Source organism: Mesoplodon mirus (genome assembly GCF_964341445.2).
Source record: "Mesoplodon mirus genome assembly, chromosome: 1".
Taxonomy (NCBI): Eukaryota; Metazoa; Chordata; class Mammalia; order Artiodactyla; family Ziphiidae; genus Mesoplodon; species Mesoplodon mirus.
Window position 1 is genome coordinate 219,191,060 of NC_138976.1, and position 26,848 is coordinate 219,217,907.

The window sequence follows — 26,848 nt, forward strand, 5'->3', positions numbered from 1 at the left end:
ATATTTTATCTGAAAATCTACTAAAATCCATTGCTGACAGAAAACAGATATCTGGAAGGCTCTTCTGTATGGACTGTCATATCTGGTATCCTCCTAATATTTTCATTTTATCTGGCCTTTCTTAAGCCTGAACAAGAAGTGGTGACAACAATTCTCCATGATGTTTGTTTTCAACCCTCAGGCTTTTTTCCAGCTCCTGTTATTCATGAAAGTGAACTGAATTATAGCAGCTTCCCCTCATCTAGACCCACAGTGTAGGATATTTATAGTCTGAGATTTTTGACACCAGAGACACACTTCAATAACTAAAAATTTAAAGGAAATTTTAGCGGAAATAACTGACCTTGGAGATGGCAAATCCCTGCACAATATTCTGACCAGATGGCTGTAACTTTTTTTTTTTTTTTTCGGTACGCAGGCCTCTCACTGTTGTGGCCTCTCCCGTTGCAGAGCACAGGCTCCGGACGCGCAGGCTCAGCGGCCATGGCTCACAGGCCCAGCCGCTGCGCAGCATGTGGGATCTTCCAGGACTGGGGCACGAACCCGTGTCCCCTGCATCTGCAGGTGGACTCTCAACCACTGCGCCACCAGGGAAGCCCCTTGCTTTTATTTAATCAACAATTTTATTTTATTTTTAAAAATTTTTATTGGAGTATAGTTGCTTTATAATATTGTGTTAGTTTATACTGTGCAGCAAAATGAATCAGCTATATGTATACATATATCCCCTCTTATCTGGATTTCCTTCTCATTTGGCTCTTTCTATTGTCCCTGGATGAGCTCAGGGCCTTTTCTCTCCTTCAGGAGAGGGAGGAGACAAGAAAGCTTGACCTTAGGTGCAACACAGTAGCGGAAGTATCACTGAGTCCATAATAACTGGTGCTCTATCGCGTTTGCTCTGCCATATTGGATCTCTTTAATAACATCAAGGTCCTGCTACTTCCCAGTGAATTGGTAGATATTACGTGTCACCATGGCTAATAACCCTGTTTTATAGGACAAAGTCAGAATTCAGTACCTGATAACATCTTCTTTAAAATTCTTCTGTTTAGACCTATCTCCTCCTGTATATATAAATCTAAACTTAAACTAGTTCTCCTTTTCCACACAGTTTACTAGAAGGGACATTTTCTTCTCTTTCTGAACACCCGAGACTATGTTTTCTTCCTGATGACTTCTTCCTGCCTTAGGGTACAGATTCATGTTATTTTGCCCATATTCTGCCCTCCATGTAGCAGTGAGAAGACCTCTAGACCAAATCATCAGTTGAGAGGCTTGCAGGTCTTTGGGTCTGTGTGCATAGTAGTACTTCTTCTCAAATAAGTTCCCCACCCTGTGTCACTTGGCTAATTCATATCTCAGCTGACATGTTCCTTCCTCAGGAAAGTCTTTCCCTGCCCTTAAGACGTTAGACATCCTACCGTGCTTCCAGATTCATACCCCTTATCATATAACTCACTTTTATTGTCTGTCTTTCCACAATATTATAAGCTTTCTGACAGTCAGTACCAATGTTTCCTGCTCAGAGGCCAGTATCCAGAACTTAACAGTGCCTGGCATATAACCCACACTCACATCCTCTTTGTAGAATGTGAGGCTGCCTGGATGGATAGATGGGTTTGTATAAAGGTCTCAGATAATTTGTCTCTTCAGCTGGCAGTTGTTTGACTTGTTAACAGAGGCAGAAGCAGACATCTGGAATCATAGAGACCACTGTTAAAGAAAAGCAGGCATCGCTTTCTAATGATGAGACAGGTGGACCTAGCCAAAGGAATCTGTGTGTGTATGTTTTTAATCACCAGTAAGTGTTTGTGCATTTTTGCAGGAACAATTTGAAACTGAATTGAAGTATGAAATGACAGTTAATGGAAAAATCGCGGTGCTTTACTTGAAGAAAAACAAGTAAGAGTCTTTACTTCTGATACTGTCCTCACCAACAGCCAGTTAGCATGTGGCAACTGTGATAACTGAGTCTGTTACTACTTATGATGCCCACAAACCTTGGCTCATCAGCTTTTACTCTCAACTGACCCAAGGGCTTCCGCGAGTATTTGTTCGTACTGAAGTAGTAGAGACACTGAGTAAGGTAACAGTTTACTAGCGTTCTGCTAGGTGAAGTCATAAAACACAATGAATGAGGTGCGAGCAGACGTATATTTTATCAACTTCTATGAAACAGCTCATAGATTTTTAAGTCTCCCCCATGCATCACTGCGTTTTGTTATTTTAACACTGAAAGATTAGATATTAAAAAAATCTGCAACTATTTTCATCAGAAAAACAAGACATACATAAGTTAAATAAACTCTAGGGCCAAAAAAAAAAGTCAGTGGTAAAAACTGAATCAGGGTCCCCTGATTGCAACGCCAATGCTGTTTCTACCTAGCCAACCACTAACCCTCCATTTTCTCATACATTACATTTTCCTGTATTCCTTCATTCTCTCCATTCAGTTCATTGAAATTCAACATTCTTTTTCAAATTTCACTACCTCAGCTCTCTCCCAGATCTTGATCATCCTATATCTAGACTATATCCAAAGTAGTCTTTTCCTAATTCTATGCTTTCAAGCTTTTTTAATCCCTCAGTTGTTCAATATAGGGCAATGAGATTTTTTTTTTTCCCTCAAATAGACTATCACCTTTTGCAAAAAGTCACAACTGTCGAGAGTTTGGAAACAGTGTGGTACAATGGAAATAGTACAGGCTTTGAATTCAGGCAAATCTGGATAGGATTCTTTGCCACTTGAACTGTTTAATCTCCTCTGAAAAATAAGGAGAGTAATATTTATCTGGTAGGATTGTTGAAATGATTAAATGATATGTGTAATAGGTCTATCCCAGCGGCCAGGATAGAGATGGTATAGCATACATATTAGTTACTTCCTTTTCTCCTTGCTCTGCCTCTTTTAAAAATATATTCAGACTCCTATTTGTTGGTGGATCATTGAAAGCACTTTAAGAAGCTCAGTGAGAATGCTGAAAGAGCCCCAACTTCCCAGTGCAAGTCAGTTTTCAGTACACTTTCCACTGCTGTAACTGTTAACAGTTACTGGTAGCTGACAAGGACTGGGTGGAAAATGCAGTCATCCTTAGCTGTGGGGAACGCTGCTCTTTTCAGTTATTTTTATGAACTTTGCCCTACTCGGTTCTACTTCTTCCTCAAATCTCTCCTCAGACAAACATGCAGAGTCTGATGAGGAAACAGACATTGTTCCACAGTACTCAGGCATGTCCCTGCCCTCCCCACTCTCTCCAGTTTAAGCATCCCTTTCACGCTTGGATTTGCCCTGAGGGGCTAAGAGGTAAAACTTTTCTCCACACCCAGGGAACGCTCTCGCTTTGATCACTGGACTTTGCAATTAGCACGAGTAAACGTGACATTTTCCCCCCACCCCCAGGGGTCTCCTTGCACCAGGCTACACGGAAACATATTATAATTCCACTGGAAAGGCGGTCACTACGAGCCCACAGATCATGGTAAGACAGAGTATCCTAAATTCATTGCTAATGGGCATGTGACCCACACACTCAGAGGCAGTGTCATTGCCAATTAGTGAAAGTGAAATGGTGTTAGAGCAACGATGTTTTTTTCACAGTAGTAATTTCTTTCCTTTAATTTTTATTTTATATTGGAGTATAGTTGATTTACAATATTGTGTCAGTTTCAGGTGTACAGCAAAGTGATTCAGTTATACATGTATATATATCTGTTCTTTTCCAGATTCTTTTCCCATATAACTTATGGGATACTGAGTAGAGTTCCCTGTGCTATACAGTAGGTCCTTGCTGATTGATTATCTATTTTATATGTAGTGGTGTATATAAGATGTGGTACCTATATACTATGGAATATTACTCAGTCATAAAAAAGAATGAAAAAATCCCATTTGCAGCAACATGGATGGACCTAGAGATTATCATACTAAGTGAAGTAAGTCAGACAGAGAAAGAAAAATACCATATGATATCACTTACATGTGGAATCTAAAAAAAAAGTGATACAAATGAACTTATTTACAAAACAGAAACAGTAGTAATTCCTTAATAGATCCTCTAACATTTTTTTTTTTTTTTGCGGTATGTGGGCCTCTCATTGTTGTGGCCTCTCCCGTTGGGAAGCACAGGCTCCAGACGTGCAGGCTCAGCAGCCATGGCTTACGGGCCCAGCCGCTCCGCGGCACGTGGGACCTTCCCAGACCGGGGCACAGACCCGTGTCCCCTGCATCGGCAGGCGGACTCCCAACCACTGCGCCACCAGGGAAGCCCCCTCTAACATTTTTACAGTCTGACAAGAACAAATGTATTCCTTGACCACCATGTTAACCCTTTAAGGACTCCTTATAGGAGAGTGAGCAGAAAGAGCTGCTTATTTTCATTTGAAAAGTAAAGAATTAAATGTATCTGGTGTTCTTATTCAGTGCCAATCACCTCTCAGGATCATGGAGTCTCTCAAACTCAAGACTATTTCCTCAATGGTAGAATTGCAGAATTCTATGTTTTCCCTAAATAATTTCCACTCTGGACTCTTATTCAGAGAAGACGGATGAAGTGGTATGAGGAGTGCTTTATCCTTGCCGTCTATTCTGAGGAAGTTTTTCGAGCATTTTCCTCCATAGCAATGCACAGAGGTTTATGTGGGCCAATACCTCACCTGTTCCAAAGTAGAAAGGTGAATTTGACTGAAGTACGTCCATGTGAAAAAGTGCTAAGACTGAGCATTTTGCTTCGAGTGGATACAGGGATGTTAAACTAATCTAGTTAGTCTGGTGGCACTCTCTGGATAAATCAAGAAATAACATCACAAACTGAATAATCCATTCATTGGAAAGAGCTCATCAGTGTTAGGAAATTTTTTTTTTTTTCCGCCCCACATTGTGTTAGGAAAATTTAATGAGCAATTAGCCAAGGGAAAGAATGAATGTCTGGCATTCTGGGGGCTCAGGTTTTAAACTTATACCTGTGAGTTGGTTTTTTCCCAGACTGTATTCATCCCTGTTATCCTTCTTCTGCAATAACAAAATTTACAACAGTGTTTAGTTAATGCCCCCTAAGCATTTGGGATCATTAGCTAAATAGTAAAGATTTTAACCACAAAAGGCTGCTTTAAAAAAATTTTTTTTAGGGAGATTTCCCTGGTGGTCCAGTGGTAAAGAATCCACCTTCCAATGCAGGGGATGAGGATTTGATCCCTGGTTGGGGGACTAAGATCCCACATGCCGTGTGGCAACTAAGCCTGCATGCCACAGCTACTGAGCTCACGTGCCTCAACTAGAGAGCCCACACACCACAACTAGAGAGAAGCCAGCACGCAGCAACGAAAGATGCCTCAACGATGATCCTGCGTGCTGCAACTAAGACCCAATGCACCCCCCAAAAAAAAAAGAAATTAAAAAAAAATTTGTTGTTCAGCATAAAATGATTTGAAGACATTATAGATCTTGTTTCAAGATTTCAAATTCAAATTTAGTAGCGGGTCTAAAGTACGTGCACACTTTTCCTTTGTCAAACCCCTTTTCCCTGTTGTCCAGGATGACTGTTATTACCAAGGACACATCATTAATGAAAATGTTTCTGATGCTAGTATCAACACATGTAGGGGTCTAAGGTAAGGCTTCATAATGGTTTGTATGTACCTGCGATGATGGGTGTATGTGCGTGTTAATTACCTAAAGAATCTCAAATATAATAAATTATGCTATAGTTGAGTATGAATTCTAAGGACTCAAAAATTTTGAAATTTGAAGGAAACATGGCTTTTCTTGGTAGTAGTTTGTAAATTACACCTCTGAATTGCTTGCAGAGTTGTTTTTGTTTGTTTGCTTGTTTTCAAAATATAGGTTTTTGAGTCCCAGTTTTAGAGTCAGAATCTTTAGGGAATGGGAGCACCTCTCGTCACTCTAAACTCTCTCTAGTGTGTCCAATCCATGCCTATGACGTCCGTTTCTTTCAGAATGTTAATGACTTGTCATGTATTTGTCTACAGTAAGGTATCTCTTCTGATGCCCAGACTTCATTATCTCACTTCCTCTTCCATATCTCCATATCTCTCCATATCTGGATATCTTAAGGAAATCTCAATCTTAATATACTCCAAATCAAACTAATGATATTCTCCCTCATGTGATGTTTTTCCAGTGTTTCCCATCTCAATAAAAGATATAGTCAACCAACCACCTAATACAGAAACCTAGGTTCCTTGGTGACTTCTTGCCTTTCAAATACACATTTTCAATCCATTTAACAAGCCCTATTGATTATATGTTCTAAATAGTCCCTGGGATTATTCACTACATTCTCTCTACTGCCACATCCTAGTCCAAACTGCCATGATCCTTTAGGCAGACTATTGCAACAAATCACCTAACTTATTTCCCCAGTCCACTCTTCTGCTTCCATGTATGCTTAGTCCAGTCTCCCTGCTATATATTCTCAGACTTTTTCTTCCTAGCAATTATCTGCCATAATTGCATGTATTACGTATACATCATAAAATTGTATATATTTGTGGATCAAATGTGATTATTCGATCCACATCCATCTTCCTTATTTGGATATAAGCTCCATGAGATGAGAGACCACGACTCTTTTCCTTTTACCTTCTGCCCTTGCTCCAATGTCTAATGAATAATGGGTGCTCCCTAATTCATGGTTAAATGAATCTTAGCTCAGGGCTTTAGCAGAGAGAATCGAGAAGAAATTGATAATATTCATTGATTATGTGCCTTACGTATTATCTCCTTCAATCTTTACAACTATCCTGTTAGGTAGTTATTATTATTCTCATGTTAGAGGTGGAGAACTAAGGCTATGTGAGCTTAAGTCATTTTCCCATGGGATCACGGATAATAAGTGATAGACCCAGAATTTTAACTCTCTCTATAAGACTTCAAAGTCTCTTTTATTGTCGGTGTATCTTTAGAGCAGACCAGGCATGAGAATTGGAAGGACACTTGACTGAGAGTCAGGAATTTTCCATTCTAGCACCAGTTCTGACACAGGTTAGCTATATGACTGCAGTAGTTACTTCTCCCCAACTAGTCCAATTTCCTCATAGAGAAAATAAGTTTAGGTAATCTCGAAGAGTCTCTTCAGCTATAATGTTATACTATATTTTACTGCCATGAGCTTGGAATGCTTTGGCATTGGTCATTTTTTGAAGTCGGCAAATCTTGAGTGCTCAGAACTGGAATATTTTTAGGAAGCTTAGATTCTTGTGTTTTTCAGGGGCTACTTCAGTCAGGGAGATCACAAGTACTTCATTGAACCTTTAAGCCCCACAACTCAGGATGAACAGGAACACGCACTCTTCAAGCACGATCCTGATGAACAGAAGACTAACAGCAACTGTGGGATGGATGACATGTTATGGGTACCTGAAATTCATCAGAAGGCAGTCCCATCGGCCACCAGTCTTGTTGTATGCCTTTTATTTTTTATTTGCAGTGCTCTCATGTATCTCATCCTGGCTGCTCTGGGTTCCAGTCTTAGTAGCTCCAACTGACTGAAGCTTTACAGCCATTGTTGAAACTAGTAGGTTACAGAGACATGAAAACCTTACTGTACACTGACGATTTATTTAATGAGTGTGTAAGGATCAACTATTATTAACAACATGTTGTGTGCAAGGGTTAAAAAGATGCATAGATAGAATGCTGGCCTCCTAGAAGCAGACAGCTTTCACGATACTACACCATACAACAAAGGTGTAAAGTATTATTACTGCTTTGAGATAAAATACCCTGTTGTCTCCATGAATGAATCTATTCAATAAATCTTTCTGGAAGTATTGCCATAGGTGCTGGGGATATAGCAGTGAGCAAATTAAATATCAGATCTTCCCACAGGAACTTGGAATATTCTTTCATACCTGGAATTCAGCTTCTGGTCACAGAAGGAAAATGAATATTGCTTGAATATAGTTTGAAACTATAAAATATATACACAAAAACTTCGTCATTAGTACCTTCATTTTCTTTAGGATACACTTCACATCCAGTCATCTCTTCTACTGATACATGTTCTCAGAATGCATGAGCACTGGACAGAATAGGTTTGAATAAAATACAATCTCTGTTGGGTTTAATCTGCTACGGGTTTAAATTCTACCAGCGGTATGATATCTAAGAGTCCAGGAGAATCACTCTGAGCTATATGTTCCTATGAACGTTGATCTCCTGGTTTAGCTGGGTACAGGCCTCTCGTCTTTCTGTCTCAATTCCTTGGTAACTGTGTGCAAATAACCTCGCTCTCATGACATCTTACTGTTTGGTTTTGCTACTTCTTCTCAGTTCCTCTCACTGTTATCCTGCCTCTGATGGACCACTAAATATTAGAGGCCTCATGTAATTCAATACTGGGTCCCATTCTTTACTTTATCTACACATTCTTCCTAGGTAATCTCATCCGGTGCTATGTCTTATTTAAATAGGAACTCTGCACTAATTACCAACAAATGTATATCTCCAGCCTTTGCCTTTAGAGGCCAGACTGTTACAAGTAGCTACCTACTTCATGCATCTAACCCTTGTCTGAATTTCTCATCTGGCCTTGTATCAATTTCTACTGATTAAAGAGTTCAAGTACCCAGATCATTAAAAAATCTACTGTGAAACATGTTTTTTGCTTTTGTTTCATTTTGTGGAGAGAAAGAAACTGAAAATAAGAAGGCTTGGAATGTGGGAAGGAGATCAAGCACTGTCTGAGAAGAAAAGGACAGGCTGGGTGCCGCGGTGGCTCTGGGCTTTGCACCATTGGTAAAGGAGGGTGTATTCACTGGGATAGGAATAAAAGGCAACCAAAACCGAACAAAACCCTAGGAGCATGCTGAAGTTAACATGCCTCTGTTTCACAGCAGGCTAGTGGAGAAAGTCCACCGTTCAAAAAATATGAAGACTTTGGTTTTATTTTTAGCACTCAGTCGTGTAATCCTTTACACTCTTTGGTAAAAATGAAGGGGCTAGACTAGAATATCACCAATGTCTCTTCTACCTCTGACATTCTGAGCCTTGTCTATAGATGATTCTGGATGGTTAGTTAGAGTCAAAATGGTAATATTGTCTTCCTTCATTCCCAGACCAACCAACTCTTACAAAATTACTCATTTAAAATTTAAGAATGATTCTTGCAGAGAAAGATGTTGTCTTAGTAATCTTCTTTTTTATGTTTATTATAGAAATCCAAAGACCAGAAGGCGTGGGAACAAAATAAATACATAGAATATTTTTTGGTCCTGGATAATGGTGAGGTAATTATATCAGATAAATGTGTCTTTTAAAATGCTATACTACATAAATTTATTATGCAGGATATTAAATAATGGATAAGTTTTTAAAAATAATGAGCATGATCTATTCTTTTTTACAAATTGTTATGAACCTAGGAAATATGACATATAATTAGACTGATATGATCTTACCTTTTAAGGAATGTACACCTAATATGATTTGCATAAACTGATTTTTTTGCACTATAATGCTCCTTTCTCATTGTCTTAAGAGCCCCAAACTTATTTTCCAATTAAATTCCTTTGTCACTTTGTCTTCTGTTAAGTAGTTAAATCATTGGTAAATTAAAGTTTATGCTCATCAGGGAGTGGTAAATTAAAAAAAAACACTAATGGATAGAATTTTCTGAAAAGGATGATTTTTTTGGTAATATTCATTGTTAATCTTCTTTTATAAGAATGCATTTTATATATTGATTGTTCTAAACCTGAAGTCCACATGTGTGCTCTCAAAAGGAAAATTTTTGTGTTATGATAATATGAGTAAGTTAGTTCAGACCCTAAAAGTTTGACCTCTCTTATTATACTGAATTCACTTACGGCTCATATTTTTTGAAATAAGTAGACTATTCCTTGCACTAATGCTCCTCAGCTTAGGAAACCATGGTATTTAACTGAAAATATGTCTGCAATAGCTCCTTAGAGCTTTACACTGAGCCAGTACTTCAGGGGACAAAACATCCTCTCTTCTCCCAAACTGCTTTAATTTAGGTAGAGAAATAAGGAAGTGCTTTGTTTTTAATGTTTAAATGTTAACTTTTATAACTGATCATTAATTATAGTAAGTAAAATAAAGTGAAATTGCTTTTTTTTACCTTCCATTTATATTCATTTCTATCCATGTCTATATTTTGTCTGTAGTTTAAAAAGTACCATCAAGATCAAGAGGAAATAAGAAAGCGGGTGTTTGAGATGGTCAATTACATCAACATGGTATGATATATTTTATTAAGTGTAATTTTAACAATTTGCTAGGTGGTGTCATTGGGTGTTTCTATGAATGCTCATGAAGCAGGGAAGAAAAGCCAATAGTCCTAAGACTAATACTGCTTACTGGCTCTTGAAGGGTGACCACAACTTTGGCAACTTAATTGAATATTAATATTACATGATAGAGAAGTATACATACTCACCACACTATTCTCAGGTCCATGAAGGTATAGGAGGTGGTTTTGTTTCATGGTTTTTGCTTTTCTAAAACCCAGTAAGAAAATGCTGACATACAAATCCCAATAGAAAACCAGTCTAAGGAAGAAAACGGAAAGCCAACCAACCAACCAACCAACCTAAAAACAAAATAAGCCAAGCTCTGGTACAGTAGCAGCTTTCAATACCTAATCTCATTTAATCCTTGAACAATGCTAACATATTATTAAACATAATTTATAGCTAAGAAATTAGTTTCTAAGATGCAAAATAACTTGCCTAAAATCACAAGGTTAGGAAATGGTAGAGAGAAGATTTCAACTTAGATTGGTTAGATTTCCAAGCCTATTTCCATTGTACGACTGTTGATTCGGTTCTTTAAACATGATTTTATTATCTAATTTCTAAAAACTTTTAAAAAATGATTTTTATATCCTTTCTATTTAAATTTTGTTAGTTCCCTATTAGTTGAACATATGGTTACCTACTTAGTTGAAATGGCTGAGTCACTTGTAGTCCTGCAAATCCTCTGAGGATAGAAATAAAACGAAGGTGGATACAATGACCAAGGTCATATCTCATCTTCTCACCACAAAGAGTATGCTGACTCCTCTTAAGGAGCCCCAAGAACTGGCCATATTTATTGAGCACCTACTTTGTGTCAGGTACTTTTCTAGATTACAGAAATAAAATGGGGGACAAAACTGACAAATATCCTTTTTTTCAAGGAGTTATTCTTCCCTTCAGGAAGTTAGCATCCTTGTTCAAGGAGGCAAACAAAGAAGTCAAATAAAGAGTATGTAAGATGGTGATAAGTGCTATAAAGAAAAATAAAGCAGAGTTTTTAAAAAGAGAGAGAAAAAGGGAGAGAGAGAGAGAGGAGAAAGATTGAGATATCTTGGGTACTGTGTTAGACAGGGAAGTCATTTCTAATAGGGTAACATTTGAGTAGAGACTTGAAGGAAGGGAGAGAAGCCTGACCCTAGGCAGAGCAAAGGACCTGAGGGCAGAACCTAGATTGCCTTGTTTGAGGAATAAGGGGAAGGCCATTGTGGCTGGTTGTAATAAGCCAGGGCTAGGGTGGGAGATGACATCTAAAGGTAGCAGTGGCCAGAACCTGAAGGCCCTGTGGGTCTGCATAAGGACTTTGTTATTCTTTCTTTTTTATTGAAGTATAGTTGATTTACAATGTTATGTTAATTTCTGCTGTACAGCAAAGTGATTCAGTTATACACACATATATATACATTCTTTTTCATATTCTTTTCCATTATAGTTTATCACAGGATACTGAGTGTAGTTCCCTGTGCTATAAGTACGATCTTGTTGTTTATCCATATTATATATAATAGTTTTCATCTGCTAATCTCAAACTCCAAATCCTTCCCTCTCCCACCCCCCTCTCCCTTGGCAACCACAAGTCTGTTCTCTATGTGTATGAGTCTGTTTCTGTTTCGTGGATAGGTTCATTTATGTCATATTTTAGATTCCACATATAAGTGATAACATATGGTATTTAGCACTTTGTTATTCTTAATGAATGAGGAAGACATTGGAAAGCCTGAGCTGAGGTGTGACATGTTCAGATCTGTGTTCTTAAAAGATTACGTTGGCCATGCTGTTGAAAATAAACTAAAGGAAAGCAAGGGCAGAAACGAGACCAGGTAGGGGAATCGTGTCATAATTCAGGGCAAGAGAAGATGGTGGCTTGAGGAAAGGCAGTAATGGGAGACCTACTGAGAAGATCTGATGTCTGGATAGAGTCAACTGGGTTTATGAGGTGGGTGGAAGATGAGAAGCATAAGAAAAAGAGTGGAGTAAGGTGACACCAAGGGTTTTGACCTAAGCAACTTCAAGGATGAGGAACAGTGGTGGGGGATATTGGAAATCTATCAGAGGAAAGGTTAGGATTTCCATTTTGGACACAGCAACTTTGAGATATCTCTTTGTATAAAAATTTCTAGGTGGAAATGCTGGAGATACAAGATTGAAGTTCAGGGCAAGAGATGGCAGGTCCAGGTCCATAGATATAAATTTATGTTTTTAGCCCATATAGATGGCATAAGACACAGGTTAGCAAACTGTAGCCTGTGGACCAACTCTGGCCTGTTGCCTTTTTATAAAATAAAGTTTTATTCAAACACAGTCATGCCCATTTGTTTACATTGTTTATGGTTGCTTTCCTGCTACAATGCCCAAGGTGGTGAGTAATTGCAACGAAGACCCATGGCCTCAAAGCCTAAAATATTTTCTACCTGTACCTTTGCAGAAAATGTTTGTAAAATCACCAAGGGAATGGGTGTAGATAAGTAGGAAAATGACACAAAGATATATACTCGAAGTACTTCTCTAAGGAGGAGTAAGAGGGGAGGAGGTGAGAGTGGAGGTGAGACCAAGGATTAGGCAGTGAGATAGGAGGAAATCCAGGAGAAGTTGTTATTCTAGAAGCTACTTGAAACAAAAATCTATCAAAGGAAGACATGATCAATGATGTGAGATGCTTCTGAGGACCAGGGACTGGCCACTGGATTTAACAAAGTAGAAGTTATTGGTCTCCTGGATGAAGCAAGTTTCTGTGGAGTGTAAAAGCATGATTCCAGGGAATCCAGGAGACAATGAAAGAAGTGGAATTAGAGACAGCAAATAAAGAAGTTTTGTTATAAATGGAAGCAGAGAAATGGGGCATAGTCATTGGAGGAAGAATCATAAAGAGAAATTCCGGTCCCGCCACGATGAGGCATCCTTTTTATGCTGATGAGAACCATTGCACGAAAGGCTAAACACTGACAATGCAAAAAAAGATGGAATAATTGTTGGAGGAATCTCTTTGATCTGGGGAGAGATGGCAGGTCCAGTGCATGCACGGAGAAGTTGGCCTTGGGCTCACAGTTCATTCATATAGTGAGGAAGGGGAAGCACAGGTTGTTTGAACAGGTGTTGACCAGTGGGTGGCCGGGTTGGGAGCTTGTGGAGATTCTCTTCTGGTTGCATCTATATGCTCTTCGATGAATTTGGCAGCAGGGACATCTGCTCAAAGTGAGGCTTTCAAAGAAAGTGGCAGAATTTTTGAGAAAGAAGAGCAAGCATGAAAACATGTATAGAAGGTTGTGAGAGTGAACGGGTTTTGGAAATGCAGCAGGTTTGCTGGAGGGTGGTTCAGACCACTTGAGGTTAGTGGTCATGGCTTCTAGGTGAAAGCAGCCAACATCATTTGTTCTCCCCTGTCTGTGTTCGGGGCTTGATGGAGGAGAGACAGAAGGAAGAGTTTGTTTTAACCGGGATTGGAGTTTTGTCAGGTGAGTAAAATAAAAGAGAGGAATAAGGAAGTTGGAAAAAAATCAAAGGCAAGATTTTAATCTGATTAGATGTTTACTTTGCTTTTGGTGATAATTGCATTCCTCAACACTTTTCTTGTTTGTTTTGAAAAAATATCTCCTCAGGTTTCTCAGCAGAAAGTTGCCCCAGGAGAAAGCCTGTAACTGTGTAGTTTTTTTTCCCCAGCTTTATTGAGATATAATTGGCATATTACATTGGGCAAATTTAAGGTGTTCATTGTGTTGATCTGATATATATTGCAAAATGATTAGGTTCACTCACCTAATAGGCTGGCTAACACCTCCATCCCGTCACATGATTCCATTTCTTTTTTGTGATGAGAACATTAAAGATCTACTCTCTTAGCAATTTTGAAGCATAGAATACAGTATTATTAACTTTAATCACCATGTTGTACATTAGATCCCCAGAACTTACTCATCTTATAACTGGAAGCTTGTACTCTTTGACCAACACTGTGCAGTTTTATAAACTATAGTAGTAATTTAAGTTTTCATCTTTAGAGTAAGTGTATTGTCTCATAAGCTTAACTAGTTATTTCTAAAGGTTACTCTATATGCATTGTAGATTATTTGGTTCAGTCCAGTTTCAAGTATTAGAGGTCCCTTACTTTATTGTAACTCACATATGCAGGACTTTTTCATGTATCCTGTTCCTTTTCTGATGTCCAAATCAGCACTGAGTCAAGCTTGCTAATTCTGAAAAATTATGACTCTGAGGAAGTTACATAGCATTTGAGGAAATATATTTATAGTAAAGTCATAGTCATGAACTACTAGCAGGAAATTATAATATTTTTTGAGGTTGCAAGCAGGAAAAGTTTGTTTCAATAGACCCTTTGTCCCAAAAAAGGGAGATTATAGACCTGAAATATCTAAGGGTGTCTGTCTTGCCTACAAATGGGGATGCTAGTTCTGCCAAAAGAGATGGTAACTTCCATTTCACAAGTATGTTTGGAAAGAAGGTTTTTACAGTGCTGTTGTAAATAAGTTTCAAAATCTAAAGTACACTGAAAATATTAAAAGATAATAACACCATTATGAGTTGTTACTTTGCCATTTATTCTCTTTCAAACAGCTTTATAAAAAGCTCAATACTCATGTTGCCTTAATCGGGATGGAAATCTGGAATGACAAGGATAAGATAAAGATATCCCCCAATGCAAGCCTCACCTTGGAAAATTTTGCTAAATGGAGGGAGGGTGTCCTCCTAAGAAGAAAGCGTCATGATGTTGCTCAGTTAATCACGTATGTATAGATTTTCCCCTTTGTATGTTCTGTGGTATTTGCCATAGACACTTTTCAAAGCCTTGGCAAAGCAAATGGTATCTCAGGTTACAGGTTTACACATAGAGCGTTAAAAGTTTAAAAAGTATTCATTTGGATCTTATGTTGCATGTGCTCTTACTTTTGTTCCAACTATTTCTTTTTCTTTTTTTGTTTTTTTTTAAGAGAGAGGCTAGTAAGTGAGCAATGATTCATAACAAGCTTGTTTGTTTTGATTGTGTATAACAGAAAGGAAAGGCGGGTTTAGATAATGGCAAGAGGGATTTAGATTCAATGTTTTAATAGAATGGATTAGCTTTACGCACCAATCAGGACAAACTTCTAGGACTGAAGGAAAATTGAACGTGATATTCTAATCCCATACTTCTACCATCCTGACGAAATGACTAATTAGTGACTAATTTAAAAAATAGGGGAAATAAATCCAACAGCTATAAATGATACAAGACTGCTAAGCATATGCCTCAAGACAGTTCTGCTGGATGGTTTGCAGCTGGAATCAGAGTGCAACAAAGAGTGACTTAAAATTACTTGAGTTTCACTACCTAAGAAAACAGTGGGTGTCATGGGAAATAAGTGGACTAGGTCCTGTCAGAATTAATTAATATTCTGTGCTGGTTATCTATGACTGCATGATGCATCGGCCCGCAACTTCCAGACTTAAAATAAGTCTTTTTCATTTATATGTCTAGTGCCTTGCCTGGGGTGCTGGTTGATCATCTCTTTGCATATACAGCTTTTCATGTGGCTAACTTGGACTTGCTCCAATATGGCAGTCTCAGGTTTCTGGATATCTTAACAAGGTGACTAGCTTTCCCCAGAAGCATTCTAAGAGGCCCAGGAGAAAACTTCAAGGCTTGTTATGACTCAGTCTTAGAAATCACACATCACTTCTGGTGTATTCTGTTGGTCAAGAACAAGTCATAGATGTATCCAGTTTTAGGGAAGGTGCTACACAGGATATGAATACCACAAGGCTGGCTCATTGGGTTAACTAGCTGCCACAGTTCCTTAATTTAGAAAGATGAGTTCCAGACGCAGGGGCCCACCACAAGACATAGCTCATTTGGGGGAGTGGTTTGGTGATTTTCCAGGGTCTCGAAGGTAGTGAGTAGTAAGGGAATTCAACTCTTACCAGACTGGTCCCAGGACAAAGCTAAAATGGTAGTTGAATCCAGTATTGTGAAGTAATAGGGTAGAGAAGTATAAATTATAGACAAGATGACAGATGTATAGATAAAAAATAGCAATCCAATATCAAGAGTAGATTTCCTGAATAGACCAGAATAAACAGGATAAAAGAACTAAAAAGATAAGGGTGGAAGGAAATAATTGTCCTTTCATGTGTAAATTGAAAGCCTTACCATTTACCTGACAAATGAACAAAATATACCTATACCTGGGCATAACCAAGTATGAATCTTAGAGTCCAAATATACGCTATCCACTGAAAAGAGAAACCGAAATAGTTAATCCCATAATGGAGGAAGATTTTATTTTTTATAAATGAGCTAGTAGTAAGAATTAAATCCACAAAAATGTAGACTTAAGTATAAATAATTTTACAGTATAATCTTAAAAGAGAATATAAATGCCATAAATCTTTAAAACATCATGTATGATACCAAATATCATTACAGAATAACAGATATTGAAATCTCCATAGGGGATGGGAAATGGCAGGAAGTTCTCTCATTTCCTCGTTTTTCATGTGGCAAAATGTGTACTTGCCATTCTTCATGTTGATAAGTGGGAAAATACAGGTTCAACTTTTTATGTAAAGGCACCTACTAAGGGAATTTTAAAAATGATGCATACTTGCAAATTTCTAGATGCAAACCAGGGTCAGATTCTTTTTTTCTTTTTAATTTATTTTTGTTGTGTTGGGTCTTCATTTCGGTGTGAGGGCTTTCTCTGGTTGCGGCAAGCGGGGTCCACTCTTCATTGTGGTGCATGGGCCTCTCACTATCGCGGCCTCTCTTGTTGCAGAGCACAGGCTCCAGACGCGCAGGCTCAGTAGTTGTGGCTCACGGGCCTAGTTGCTCCGCCACATGTGGGATCCTCCCAGACCAGGGCTCGAACCCATGTCCCCAGCATCAGCAGGCAGACTCCCAACCACTGCGCCACCAGGGAAGCCCCAAGGTCAGATTCTTAACAGACAATAATAACAGAATAATAATAACAATAAAAGCACATGGAATTATTAAAAATTGAAAGAAAAAATGAAACAAAACCAAAATAGAAATTAAAATTACTAAAGACCAAATATCTTATCTACGTAAATAAATGCCAGTGGTTCAAATGTCTCTCCAATAGGACAAATATTACAAATGCATAAATGCTTCAATAACACAAATACTTATAGAATGAGCCCAAACTTAAATCAAGCTACAGCTAAAACAGTGCTAAAATAAAAGTAAACATATATAAAAATACATGAGAATATAAGTTAAAAGGAAACATGTTTGATCTTAATTTATATATTTATATAAATTTATACATACATATGTGTATATATAAAGCAAAACATTTGTTAGAAAAAAATCCCCCTTTATTTCCTGACAAGAGATGAATTCCATAATGAAAAATATAAGAATCATGAGTAAGAGATATAAAATATTAAAGTGATTACTCCCAGATGCTTGGATTTAGGTGGTATGAAAACCATCAGATTTAAAAAAATGCCTTCTGCAAACTCGCTGAAGGAAATATTTGAGTGATGATTCGCGATGTGAGTTTCTCTGTTAATTAGTTAGGGTTCTGATGAATTGTCTATAGAAAATATATACTTAAAGAGTCACAAGCTTTATCAATTTCTCTCTTTTTCGCAGGGCAGGTGAATTTTCTGGAACAACTGTGGGCCTTGCTTTCATGTCTACAATGTGCTCTCCATATCATTCTGTTGGCATTGTTCAGGTTTGTTTAAACTGTTGGTTCTACAGCTCAAGCCTGTCAAATGCTGTTCTGCTGCATCTATTGAGAAGGTCATGTAGTTTTTCTCCTTTGGTTCTTTGGCATGGTAAAAAACAGTGACTGAATTTCTAATGTTGAAACAATCTTGCATATCCAGTGTAAACCCAACATGGTCATAATGTATTATTTGTATATATTGCTGGAGTCAACATGGTAACATATGTAGAGGATTTTTGCATCTATATTCATGAGGGACATTAGTCTGTAGTTATCTTATCCTGTAATGTGTTTTTCAGGTTTTGTTATTAGAACAAATATCAGGGTAAAGCTGGCCACATAAAATGATGTGCTCCCAACTCTTCGGTTTTCTGGAATATTTGAGTAAAATTACTATTATTCCGTCCTGAAATGTTTGGTGTAATTCACCAGTAAAACCATATGGGTCTGGCATTTTTTTGTGGAAAATTGTTAAACTACATTTTCCATTTCCTCAATAGATCTTGGACTTCTCAGGTTATTTCTCTCTTCTTGAGTGAGCCTTGGTAGTTTGTGTCTTCAAGGAAAGTTGTCCATTTCATTTAAGTTGGCATATATTTGTCAATGATATTCCTTTACTATCCTTTTAATATCTGTAGGATTTGTAGTGATTTTCCCTCTATCATTCATGATATTAGTAATTTGTGGGGGGTTTTTTCCCCACGATCAGTCTGGCCAAAGGTATATCAATTTTATTGATCTCAAGGAAACAGTTTTTGCTTTACTGAGGCTTTCCTAGTTTCAATTTCATTGATTTCCGCTCTTGTCTTGATTATTGATTTTTTCTGCACTCTCTGCATTTAATTTGTTACTTTTTCTAGTTACTTAAGGGAGAATTTTAGATTGTGAATTTGAGGGTTTTCTTCTTTTCACATATAATCATTTAATGCTATAAATTTCCCACTATGCACTACTTTAGCAGCATCCAAGTTTTTTGGATACATGTGTTTTCATTTTCATTAAATTAAAAATATTTGCTAATCTTTTTAATAGATTTATTTACTCGTTTATTTATTTATTTTTGGCTGTGTTGGGTCTCTGTTGCTGCATGCAGGCTTTCTATAGTTGCAGCGAGCAGGGGCTACTCTTCATTGTGGTGTGTGGGCTTCTCATTGCAGTGGCTTATCTCTGTTGCGGAGCACAGGCCCTAGGCGCACGGGCTTCAGTAGTTGTGACACGCAGGCTCAGTAGTTGTGGCACACGGGCTTAGTTGCTCCACAGCATGTGGGATCTTCCTAGACCAGGGATCGAACCCGTGTCCCCTGAATTGGCAGGCGGATTCTTAACCACTGCACCACCAGGCAAGTCCTCTTAATTTCTTTTTGACTCATGTATTATTTAGATGTGTATTGTAATAATTTTCGTTATTGACTTTTTAGTTTAATTCTGTTATTCTGTCATGGTCTGTGTATTCATTTTTTAGGGCTGCCATAACAAAATACTATCACCTGTGTGGTTTAAACAATAGAAATTATTTTCTCACAGTTCTGGAGGCCGGAAATCCAAGATCAAGGTGTCAGGAGCTTTAGGTAACAAGGTATTGAGGCTTGTCTCCTTGGCTTGATGATGACCACCTTTTTGCTGTGTCCTCACGTGGCCGTTTTTCTGTGCACACTCATCCCTGGTGTCTCTTCCTCTTCTCATAAGGACATCAGTCTTATTGTATTCGGGCCCCACCCTTATGACCTCATCTAACCTAATTATCCTTTGAAGATTCCATCTCCAAATACAGTCACGTTAGGAGTTAGGGCTTCAACATATGAATTAGCGGGCAGGACACAATTTAGTTCATAATAGTCTGGGAATATACTTTGTAGAATTTTGATGTTTTAAATTTTTTTGAGGTTTGTTCTTGGTCATTACCCCATATGAACTTCAAAAAGAATGTGTCCTGATGCTGTTGGAGGGTTCTGTAATTGTCAATTATGTCAAGTTGACTTATAGTGTTGTTCAGTTCTGTTGAATCGTTTATGGAGAGAGTGTTTAAGTATCCAAGCAGAACTGTAGATGTGTCTGTTTCTTTCAATTCTATAAGTTTCACTTCATGTATTTTGAAGCTCTATTGTAAAGTGAATACACAGAGTTGTCATGTCTTGTTGGAGAACTGATCCATTTATCATATTATGTCCCTCTATTTCCCTGAAACATTCCTATTCTGAAGTCTACTTTGTCCAAATTCAGTATAATCACTCCAATACTTTGTGGCTATAGTGTACTTGATACAACCTCTTCCTTACTTTTATTTTTAACATATGTATTTCTTTACATTTAAAGAAGGTTTCTGCTAGACAGTATATACTTGGATTTTATTTTTTATCTAATCTGACAACCTCTGTCTTTTATTTGGTATGTTTAAATAATTTATATGTAATATCATTATTGATATTGTTGGATTAAAATCTTTCATTTTGCTAGATGTTTCCTATGCCATCTCTTCTATTTTTTTCTGCCTTTTTAGGATTGAGTATATATAAAAAATTTCATTTATCTCCATTATTAGCTTCTTATTGATTTGTTTCTTTTTAATGGTTACCCTGGGGGTTATTGTACATCTCTGCTTGTATGTTTTACCTTGAAATGATATTAACTGGTTCACATATAGTATAAGGACTTTACAAGGGAACACCTCTAATTACTCCCTTCCATCCTTTGTGCTATTTTTATCAAATGTTTAACTTCGCATATACTATAAATACAATATACATTGTAACTAATTTTTCTTTAAAAGTTATCTTGCTGTGCAATTTAAAATGAGAAAAAATTAGTTTTCCATTTATCTTGTCTTTACTGGTGCTTATTTTGGTTACATTCCCAACATTCTTCATTTCTTTGTGGACAGAATATTTCTCTCTGGCATAATATATTTTTTCTTCCATAACAATTTTTTAAAAATATTTCTTATAATACAAGTCTCCTGTCCATTAATTCTTTCCATTTTTTTAAGAAGATGACCATATCTCTCTTTCATTTTTGTATATATATTTCACTGGGTTTACAATTCTGGGTGGACAGTGTTTTTCTTTCAGCACTTTTAGTGATTTCACTGCCTGCTGGAGTTCCTAACGAGAAATCTGCTGTAAACTTTATCTTTGTTCCTCTCTAATGTGTGTGGGTTTTTTTTTTTTTTCTGATTTTAAGATTTTTCCTTTGTCCTTAATTTCTTCAATTTGATTATAATTATAATTATGTTATAACTAAGGGGTTTTTGTGGGGAGAGGTAATTTATCCTACTTAGTGTTCCTTTGTCCTGAGGCTTGGTATTTGTGATTAATTTTGGAAAATTTTAGGCCATTATGTCTTCAAATATTTCTTCTCTTCCATTCTCATCCTTTTTACTTTCTGGGATTTCAATTACATATAAGTAATTGAACATACATGTATGATCATTCTATATTACCCCACAAAACTTGTATCTCCATTGTTTGTTTCATTTTGTTTGGTTTTTCCTTTTTATCATTTTTTTCAATTCGTGTTACCATTTGGGTAATTTCTGTTGAAATATTAAATCCACTGATTCTTTCCTCAGCTATTCCGGATCTACTGTTAAGCCTATGGAAGGCATTATTCATCTCTGTTACTGTCTTTTTCAATTCTAGTGTTTCCACTTGATTCTCTCTTATGGTGTCCAATTCTCTGCTGAAATTTTTCATCCAGTCTTATATGATATTCATGTTTTCCACTGGAGCTTTTAACATATTAATCATAGTTATTTTAAAGTGCCTCTCCAATAGCACTAATAATCTGGGTCTGGTTCTGTTGATTGGCAGGGTATTGTTTTTTCTTGGTTTTTTTTTTTTTTTTGGATGCCTTATTACTTTTAGTTGAAAGTTAGGCATCTCGTGAAAGGCGATAGTCTGAGGTAAATAAATTTTTTCTTTTTTTTGGCCACTTCTTTCCTTCTTCTAGGACTTCAGTGTGAGGATTTGAATCAATCTAGCAGGAGTTGAGCTGGGTTCAGGATTTTCTAGTTGCTATGGCCATCCTCAGTGCATCACAGATGTTAAATTCCTTTCACATTATTTTGTGTTTAGAATGAAGGATGGTTTGCCAGGGGTTTTCTCACTGTGTGTTCCACACTCGTCTTTAGGGCTTTACTGCACCTCACAGGGAGTCTCTTTAAGCTGTTATCCATCTCCCATCAATCGGTTGTTGTTACTTGTTACTGGGTGATTGTTGGACTTCTGGTGGGAGGAGGGCATTTCCTTTTGTTCCCATTAAGCTCAGTCTTAGGCAAGTCCTGCATCTCTTAGTTTCTGGCATGGGTCCTCCTAGTGACCCTGACCCACTGCCAGACGGTGGAGACCTCTAGTGACGTCAACCCAGCAGGCATTCCTGCCTCTTCTGCCTCTCCCCTCCAGTGGTAGAGGTTTTTTGGTTTGGGTTTTTTTTTTTCCCTTTCTTTTTCACAATTGCACTGAGACTTCACCAGTGCCTTCAGGGTGACAAGATTTGTTGCCCTTCTCTCATAAGTTGAAGACCTTAATTAGGGCTAGGACTAGAGTAAGCCAAGTGAGGCACTTAGCTCACCCTGGTGCTGGTCATGTTTGCTCCATTACAGGGATAAGGGAGAAGGGTCGTGAAGGGGTTTCATGCCTTTGCTACTGCTGTTCTGCTCCCCCAGGTCAATACCATGATGGAGGATTTCCCAGAACTCTCACTTAGTGACATCATGTGGAGAAAAATCTGTGAATAGGTGGGAATTTCTCTTATGTCTGAACTCCTCACATTTTGCATATTCTCTTGCTATTCACAATCAACATTTATCCGTTTTTTGCGGTTTTTTTTTTTGGTGTTTCCACCACATTTTTTTTTAATAGATCTTTATTGGAGTATAACTGCTTCACAATACTCCACTAGCCTCTGTCACACAACAAAGTGAGTCAGCCACATGCACACATACATCCCCATATGCCCTCCCTCTTGAGCCTCCCTCTCACCCTCCCTATCCCACCCCTCTAGGTCATCGCAAAGCACCGAGCTGATCTCCCTGTGCTATGCGGCTGCTTCCCACTGGGTGACAATTTTACATTTGGTAGTGGATATATGTCGATTCTACTCGTACTTCGCATCAGTTTTTAATGTTTTGTATGAGTTATTACTGGCATCTGGTAGTGTCTGCCCCAGGTAAACAGAAGTTCATATCCATCTCTCCCACTAGGTGCCAGCCTGTCTTTCCTTAGATTTCAGCTTTGTTGCCTTGTGGCCTCAGCTCTAAGATTGGTTCTAGAAAATTGTGAATCTGACTACAATACGTTTGGGTGTGATGCTCTGTCCAGCTTTCTATTCCCATCTGGTGATGGGAAACAGGGGTCAGGGAATTCTCATCTGACTTTGTCTAATTTCAGTTTTCATCAGGCCCTGGATCTCAGCAGTTAGGCTTTCTCAGTGATCCTGCATCCTTTCAATGGCAGCAAAACTCTGCTTTCTGACTTTTGCAGATCATTCCTGGGGAGTTTCCTGGCCCTCCTGCAATGGCAGAAAACCTCAATTGATATCAATATAGGATCCCAGGCTCAGGATTTTTGTCTGCCCCTCTCTCTTAGGAGTAGAGGTTTTTGTGGGGGGGGGTGGGGTGGGGTGTGTGTGTGTGTGTGTGTGTGTGTGTGCGCGCGCGCGCGCAGGTCGTCAGTTCTGCTATAGGCTGTTGCTACTTCTCCCATCAGTGAATATGTATATATCTCTCCAATATATCTTATGAGTCTGGGTTTATGACAGGCTTCCTATCATAAACAGAGGGAGTAAAATATGTATTTTAAAACGTGAAAGTGCCTACCATAAAATTGGAAGAGAAACTAGCCTACTTAAAGCAATAGTTAATAATATATGATAGTAACATCCATAAGATGTTATGGAAAAAACCTGAACAAACTTTTTGGCCAACCCAATAGACTTAAAACTGCAGTAGGAATCCAGAGGAGAGGATTGTTGATGAAGAGTAATGTGGTCAGGAAAAGTTGCATTAAGATGAACCTCAGGGCTTCCCTGGTGGTGCAGTGGTTCAGAGTCCGCCTGCCAATGCAGGCGACACGGGTTCGTGCCCCGGTCTGGGAAGATCCCACATGCCGCGGAGGGGCTGGGCCCGTGAGCCATGGCTGCTGAGCCTGTGCATCCGGAGCCTGTGCTCTGCAATGGGAGAGGCCACAACAGTGAGAGGCCCATGTACCGAAAAAAAAAAAAAAAAAAAAAAGATGAACCTCAAAGCATGGATTGGATTTAAGGGGAAGAGAGGATGGAGGTAATTCCAGTAGAAAAAACCATGTAAGTTATGAAAATAATTATTTAAAGGAAGGTACCCTAAATTTGAAGGAACCTTAAATAAGGCAATCTGGAAAGTATCTATTTAAACACATTTCCTTTTTTCTTAAATTGTTTGGTTTGTTTTTGTCCCCACTGATGACACTTCATCTTAATAGACAGTAAGGTTACCAGGTTCACCTCAACAGGATGAAACAATATTGTGAGTTGTAGGTATTAACTTCCTGTCTCACAGTAAGTGTTCCTTGTTTGCCAGCCTTGTACTGTGCCTGAGGGACTTCTCTATTTTGTTCTTTGGAATGAAGTACATAAGGGAATCAGTTTTCTGTGGGTGGGTGTTATTGGCATCAGTTTTTAAAAATTCTAACTTATTATTATTGTTGAAAAAAAGGTTGTCATTATCTGTCACGGCAGGAAATAACAAATTTTCATTATAGGGACCCATTGACAAGAACAGAGAGTAGGCTGTATGCCTTGTGATGGGGATTCAGTACCAAAGGGGTGTGTGTGTTGGGGGGAGAGACAGCAAGAGGTACAGAGACAGAGAGACAAAAGGGCAGAGAAAGTCAGGGGGAGAGGCAGGAGAGAAGGGAAGAGAAGGAGAGAGGGGAAGAGATGGGTAAGGTGAGGAGACTGAAGCTAAAATCAGACTCTCTACTCCACACTTGACTACAGTAAAAATACTTAATTATGTCCTGAGTGATAATTCAGTTTGCAAACGAGAGGATCTGTCTCCCTATTCTCATCCTCAGGACTACAGTCACAACATGCTCAGCGTTGCAGGGACCATGGCCCATGAAATGGGCCATAACTTCGGAATGTTTCATGACACCTATGCTTGCAAGTGCCCTTCTCCAGTATGTGTGATGGACAGAGCACTAAGGTGAGCCTTTCTGGGAAGATGCTATTTATCTGTGTTTTGGATTCACTCTGGGCTGTCATCTTCAGTGACATGTTCAAACTTGCAAATTATTAAATAGCAGTATCAGGACAAAATCATGGATGTGTACCTCTACCAAACTACCTGGTACCTCATCTATGTGTAATGTTTTTCATTAACTGAGACATAGTTTAAACATACTGTCTCTTTGCTGTTGAGGTGATGTGTCACTTTATCCTCATCTTAGCTACACAAGATCTGGGTTCATAAAATCATTAGCATGTATCACATTTTCAGTGAATTCAGATTGGGTGGTGGTAATGGAGAAGTTTTAGAAGAAAAATGTAATTAAAGAAGAATGGGGCTTCCCTGGTGGTGCAGTGGTTGAGAGTCTGCCTGCTGATGCAGGGGACATGGGTTCGTGCCCCGGTCCGGGAAGATCCCACATGCCGTGGAGCGGCTGGGCCCATGTGAATTCAGATTGGGTGGTGGTAATGGAGAAGTTTTAGAAGAAAAATGTAATTAAAGAAGAATGAAATTAGAACACTTCCTAACACCATACACAAACTCAAAATGGATTAAAGACCTAAAGGTAAGGCTGGATACTATAAAACTCTTAGAGGAAAACATAGGCAGAACACACTTAAACATAAACCACAGCAAGATCTTTTTCAATCCACCTCCTAGAGTAATGAAAATAAAAACAAAAATAAACAAATGGGACCTAATGAAACTTAAAAGGTTTTGCACAGCAAAGGAGACCATAAACAAAACAAAAAGACAACCCTCAGAATGGGAGAAAATATTTGCAAACAAAGCAACCGACAAGGGATTAATCTCCAAAATTATACAAACAGCTCATGCAGCTCAATATCAAAAAAACAAACCAATCAAAAAATGAGAAGATCTAAATAGACATTTTTCCAAAGAAGACATACAGATGACTAAAAAGCACATGAAAAGATGCTCAACATCATTAATTATTAGAGAAATGCAAATCAAAACTACAATGAGGTATCAACTCACATGGGTCAGAATGGCCATGATCAAAAAATCTACAAACAATAAATGCTGGAGAGGGTGTGGAGAAAAGGGAACACACCTACCTTGTTGGTGGGAATGTAAATTGGTGCAGCCACAATGGAGAACAGTATGGAGGTTCCTTAAAAAACTAAAAATAGAGTTACCATATAATTCCACTCCTGGGCATATATCCAGAGAAAACCATAATTCGAAAAGATACATGCAACCCCAATGTTTATTGCAGCATTATTTACAATAGCCAGGACATGGAAGCAACTTAAATGTCCATCAACAGAGGAATGGATAAAGAAGATGTGGTACATATATACAAAGGAATATTACTCAGCCATAAGAAAGAATGAAATAATGCCATTTGCAGCAACACGGATGGACCTAGAGATTGTCATACAGAGTGAACTAAGTCAGACAGAGAAAGACAAATATATGATAACACTTATATGTGGAATCTAAAAAAAGGGTACAAATGAACTTAGCTACAAAACAGAAATAGAGTTACAGATGTAGAAAACAAACTAATGGTTACCAGGGTGTAAAGGGGGAGCAGATAAATTGGGAGACTGGGATTGACATATACACACTACTAGATACAAAATAGGTAATAAGGACCTACTGTATCACACCAGGAACTCTATTAAATACTCTGTAATGGCCTATATGGGGAAATAAT

General features: G+C 38.2%; 1 protein-coding gene across 4 annotated transcripts in view; it reads left to right on the top strand.

Moving 5' to 3' along the window:
• ADAM28 (ADAM metallopeptidase domain 28) overlaps positions 1-26,848 on the top strand; it is a 60,908-nt gene that overhangs the window by 9,934 nt on the left and 24,126 nt on the right. For all 4 annotated transcript variants that reach the window (XM_082628199.1, XM_082628197.1, XM_082628198.1 and 1 more), the window contains exons 3-11: positions 1,826-1,902; positions 3,401-3,479; positions 5,531-5,607; positions 7,227-7,419; positions 9,175-9,246; positions 10,147-10,218; positions 14,845-15,014; positions 17,885-17,969; positions 25,010-25,140. In XM_082628199.1, the coding sequence (XP_082484325.1) occupies positions 1,826-1,902; positions 3,401-3,479; positions 5,531-5,607; positions 7,227-7,419; positions 9,175-9,246; positions 10,147-10,218; positions 14,845-15,014; positions 17,885-17,969; positions 25,010-25,140 (956 nt within the window). The remainder of the gene's footprint in view (positions 1-1,825; positions 1,903-3,400; positions 3,480-5,530; positions 5,608-7,226; positions 7,420-9,174; positions 9,247-10,146; positions 10,219-14,844; positions 15,015-17,884; positions 17,970-25,009; positions 25,141-26,848) is intronic.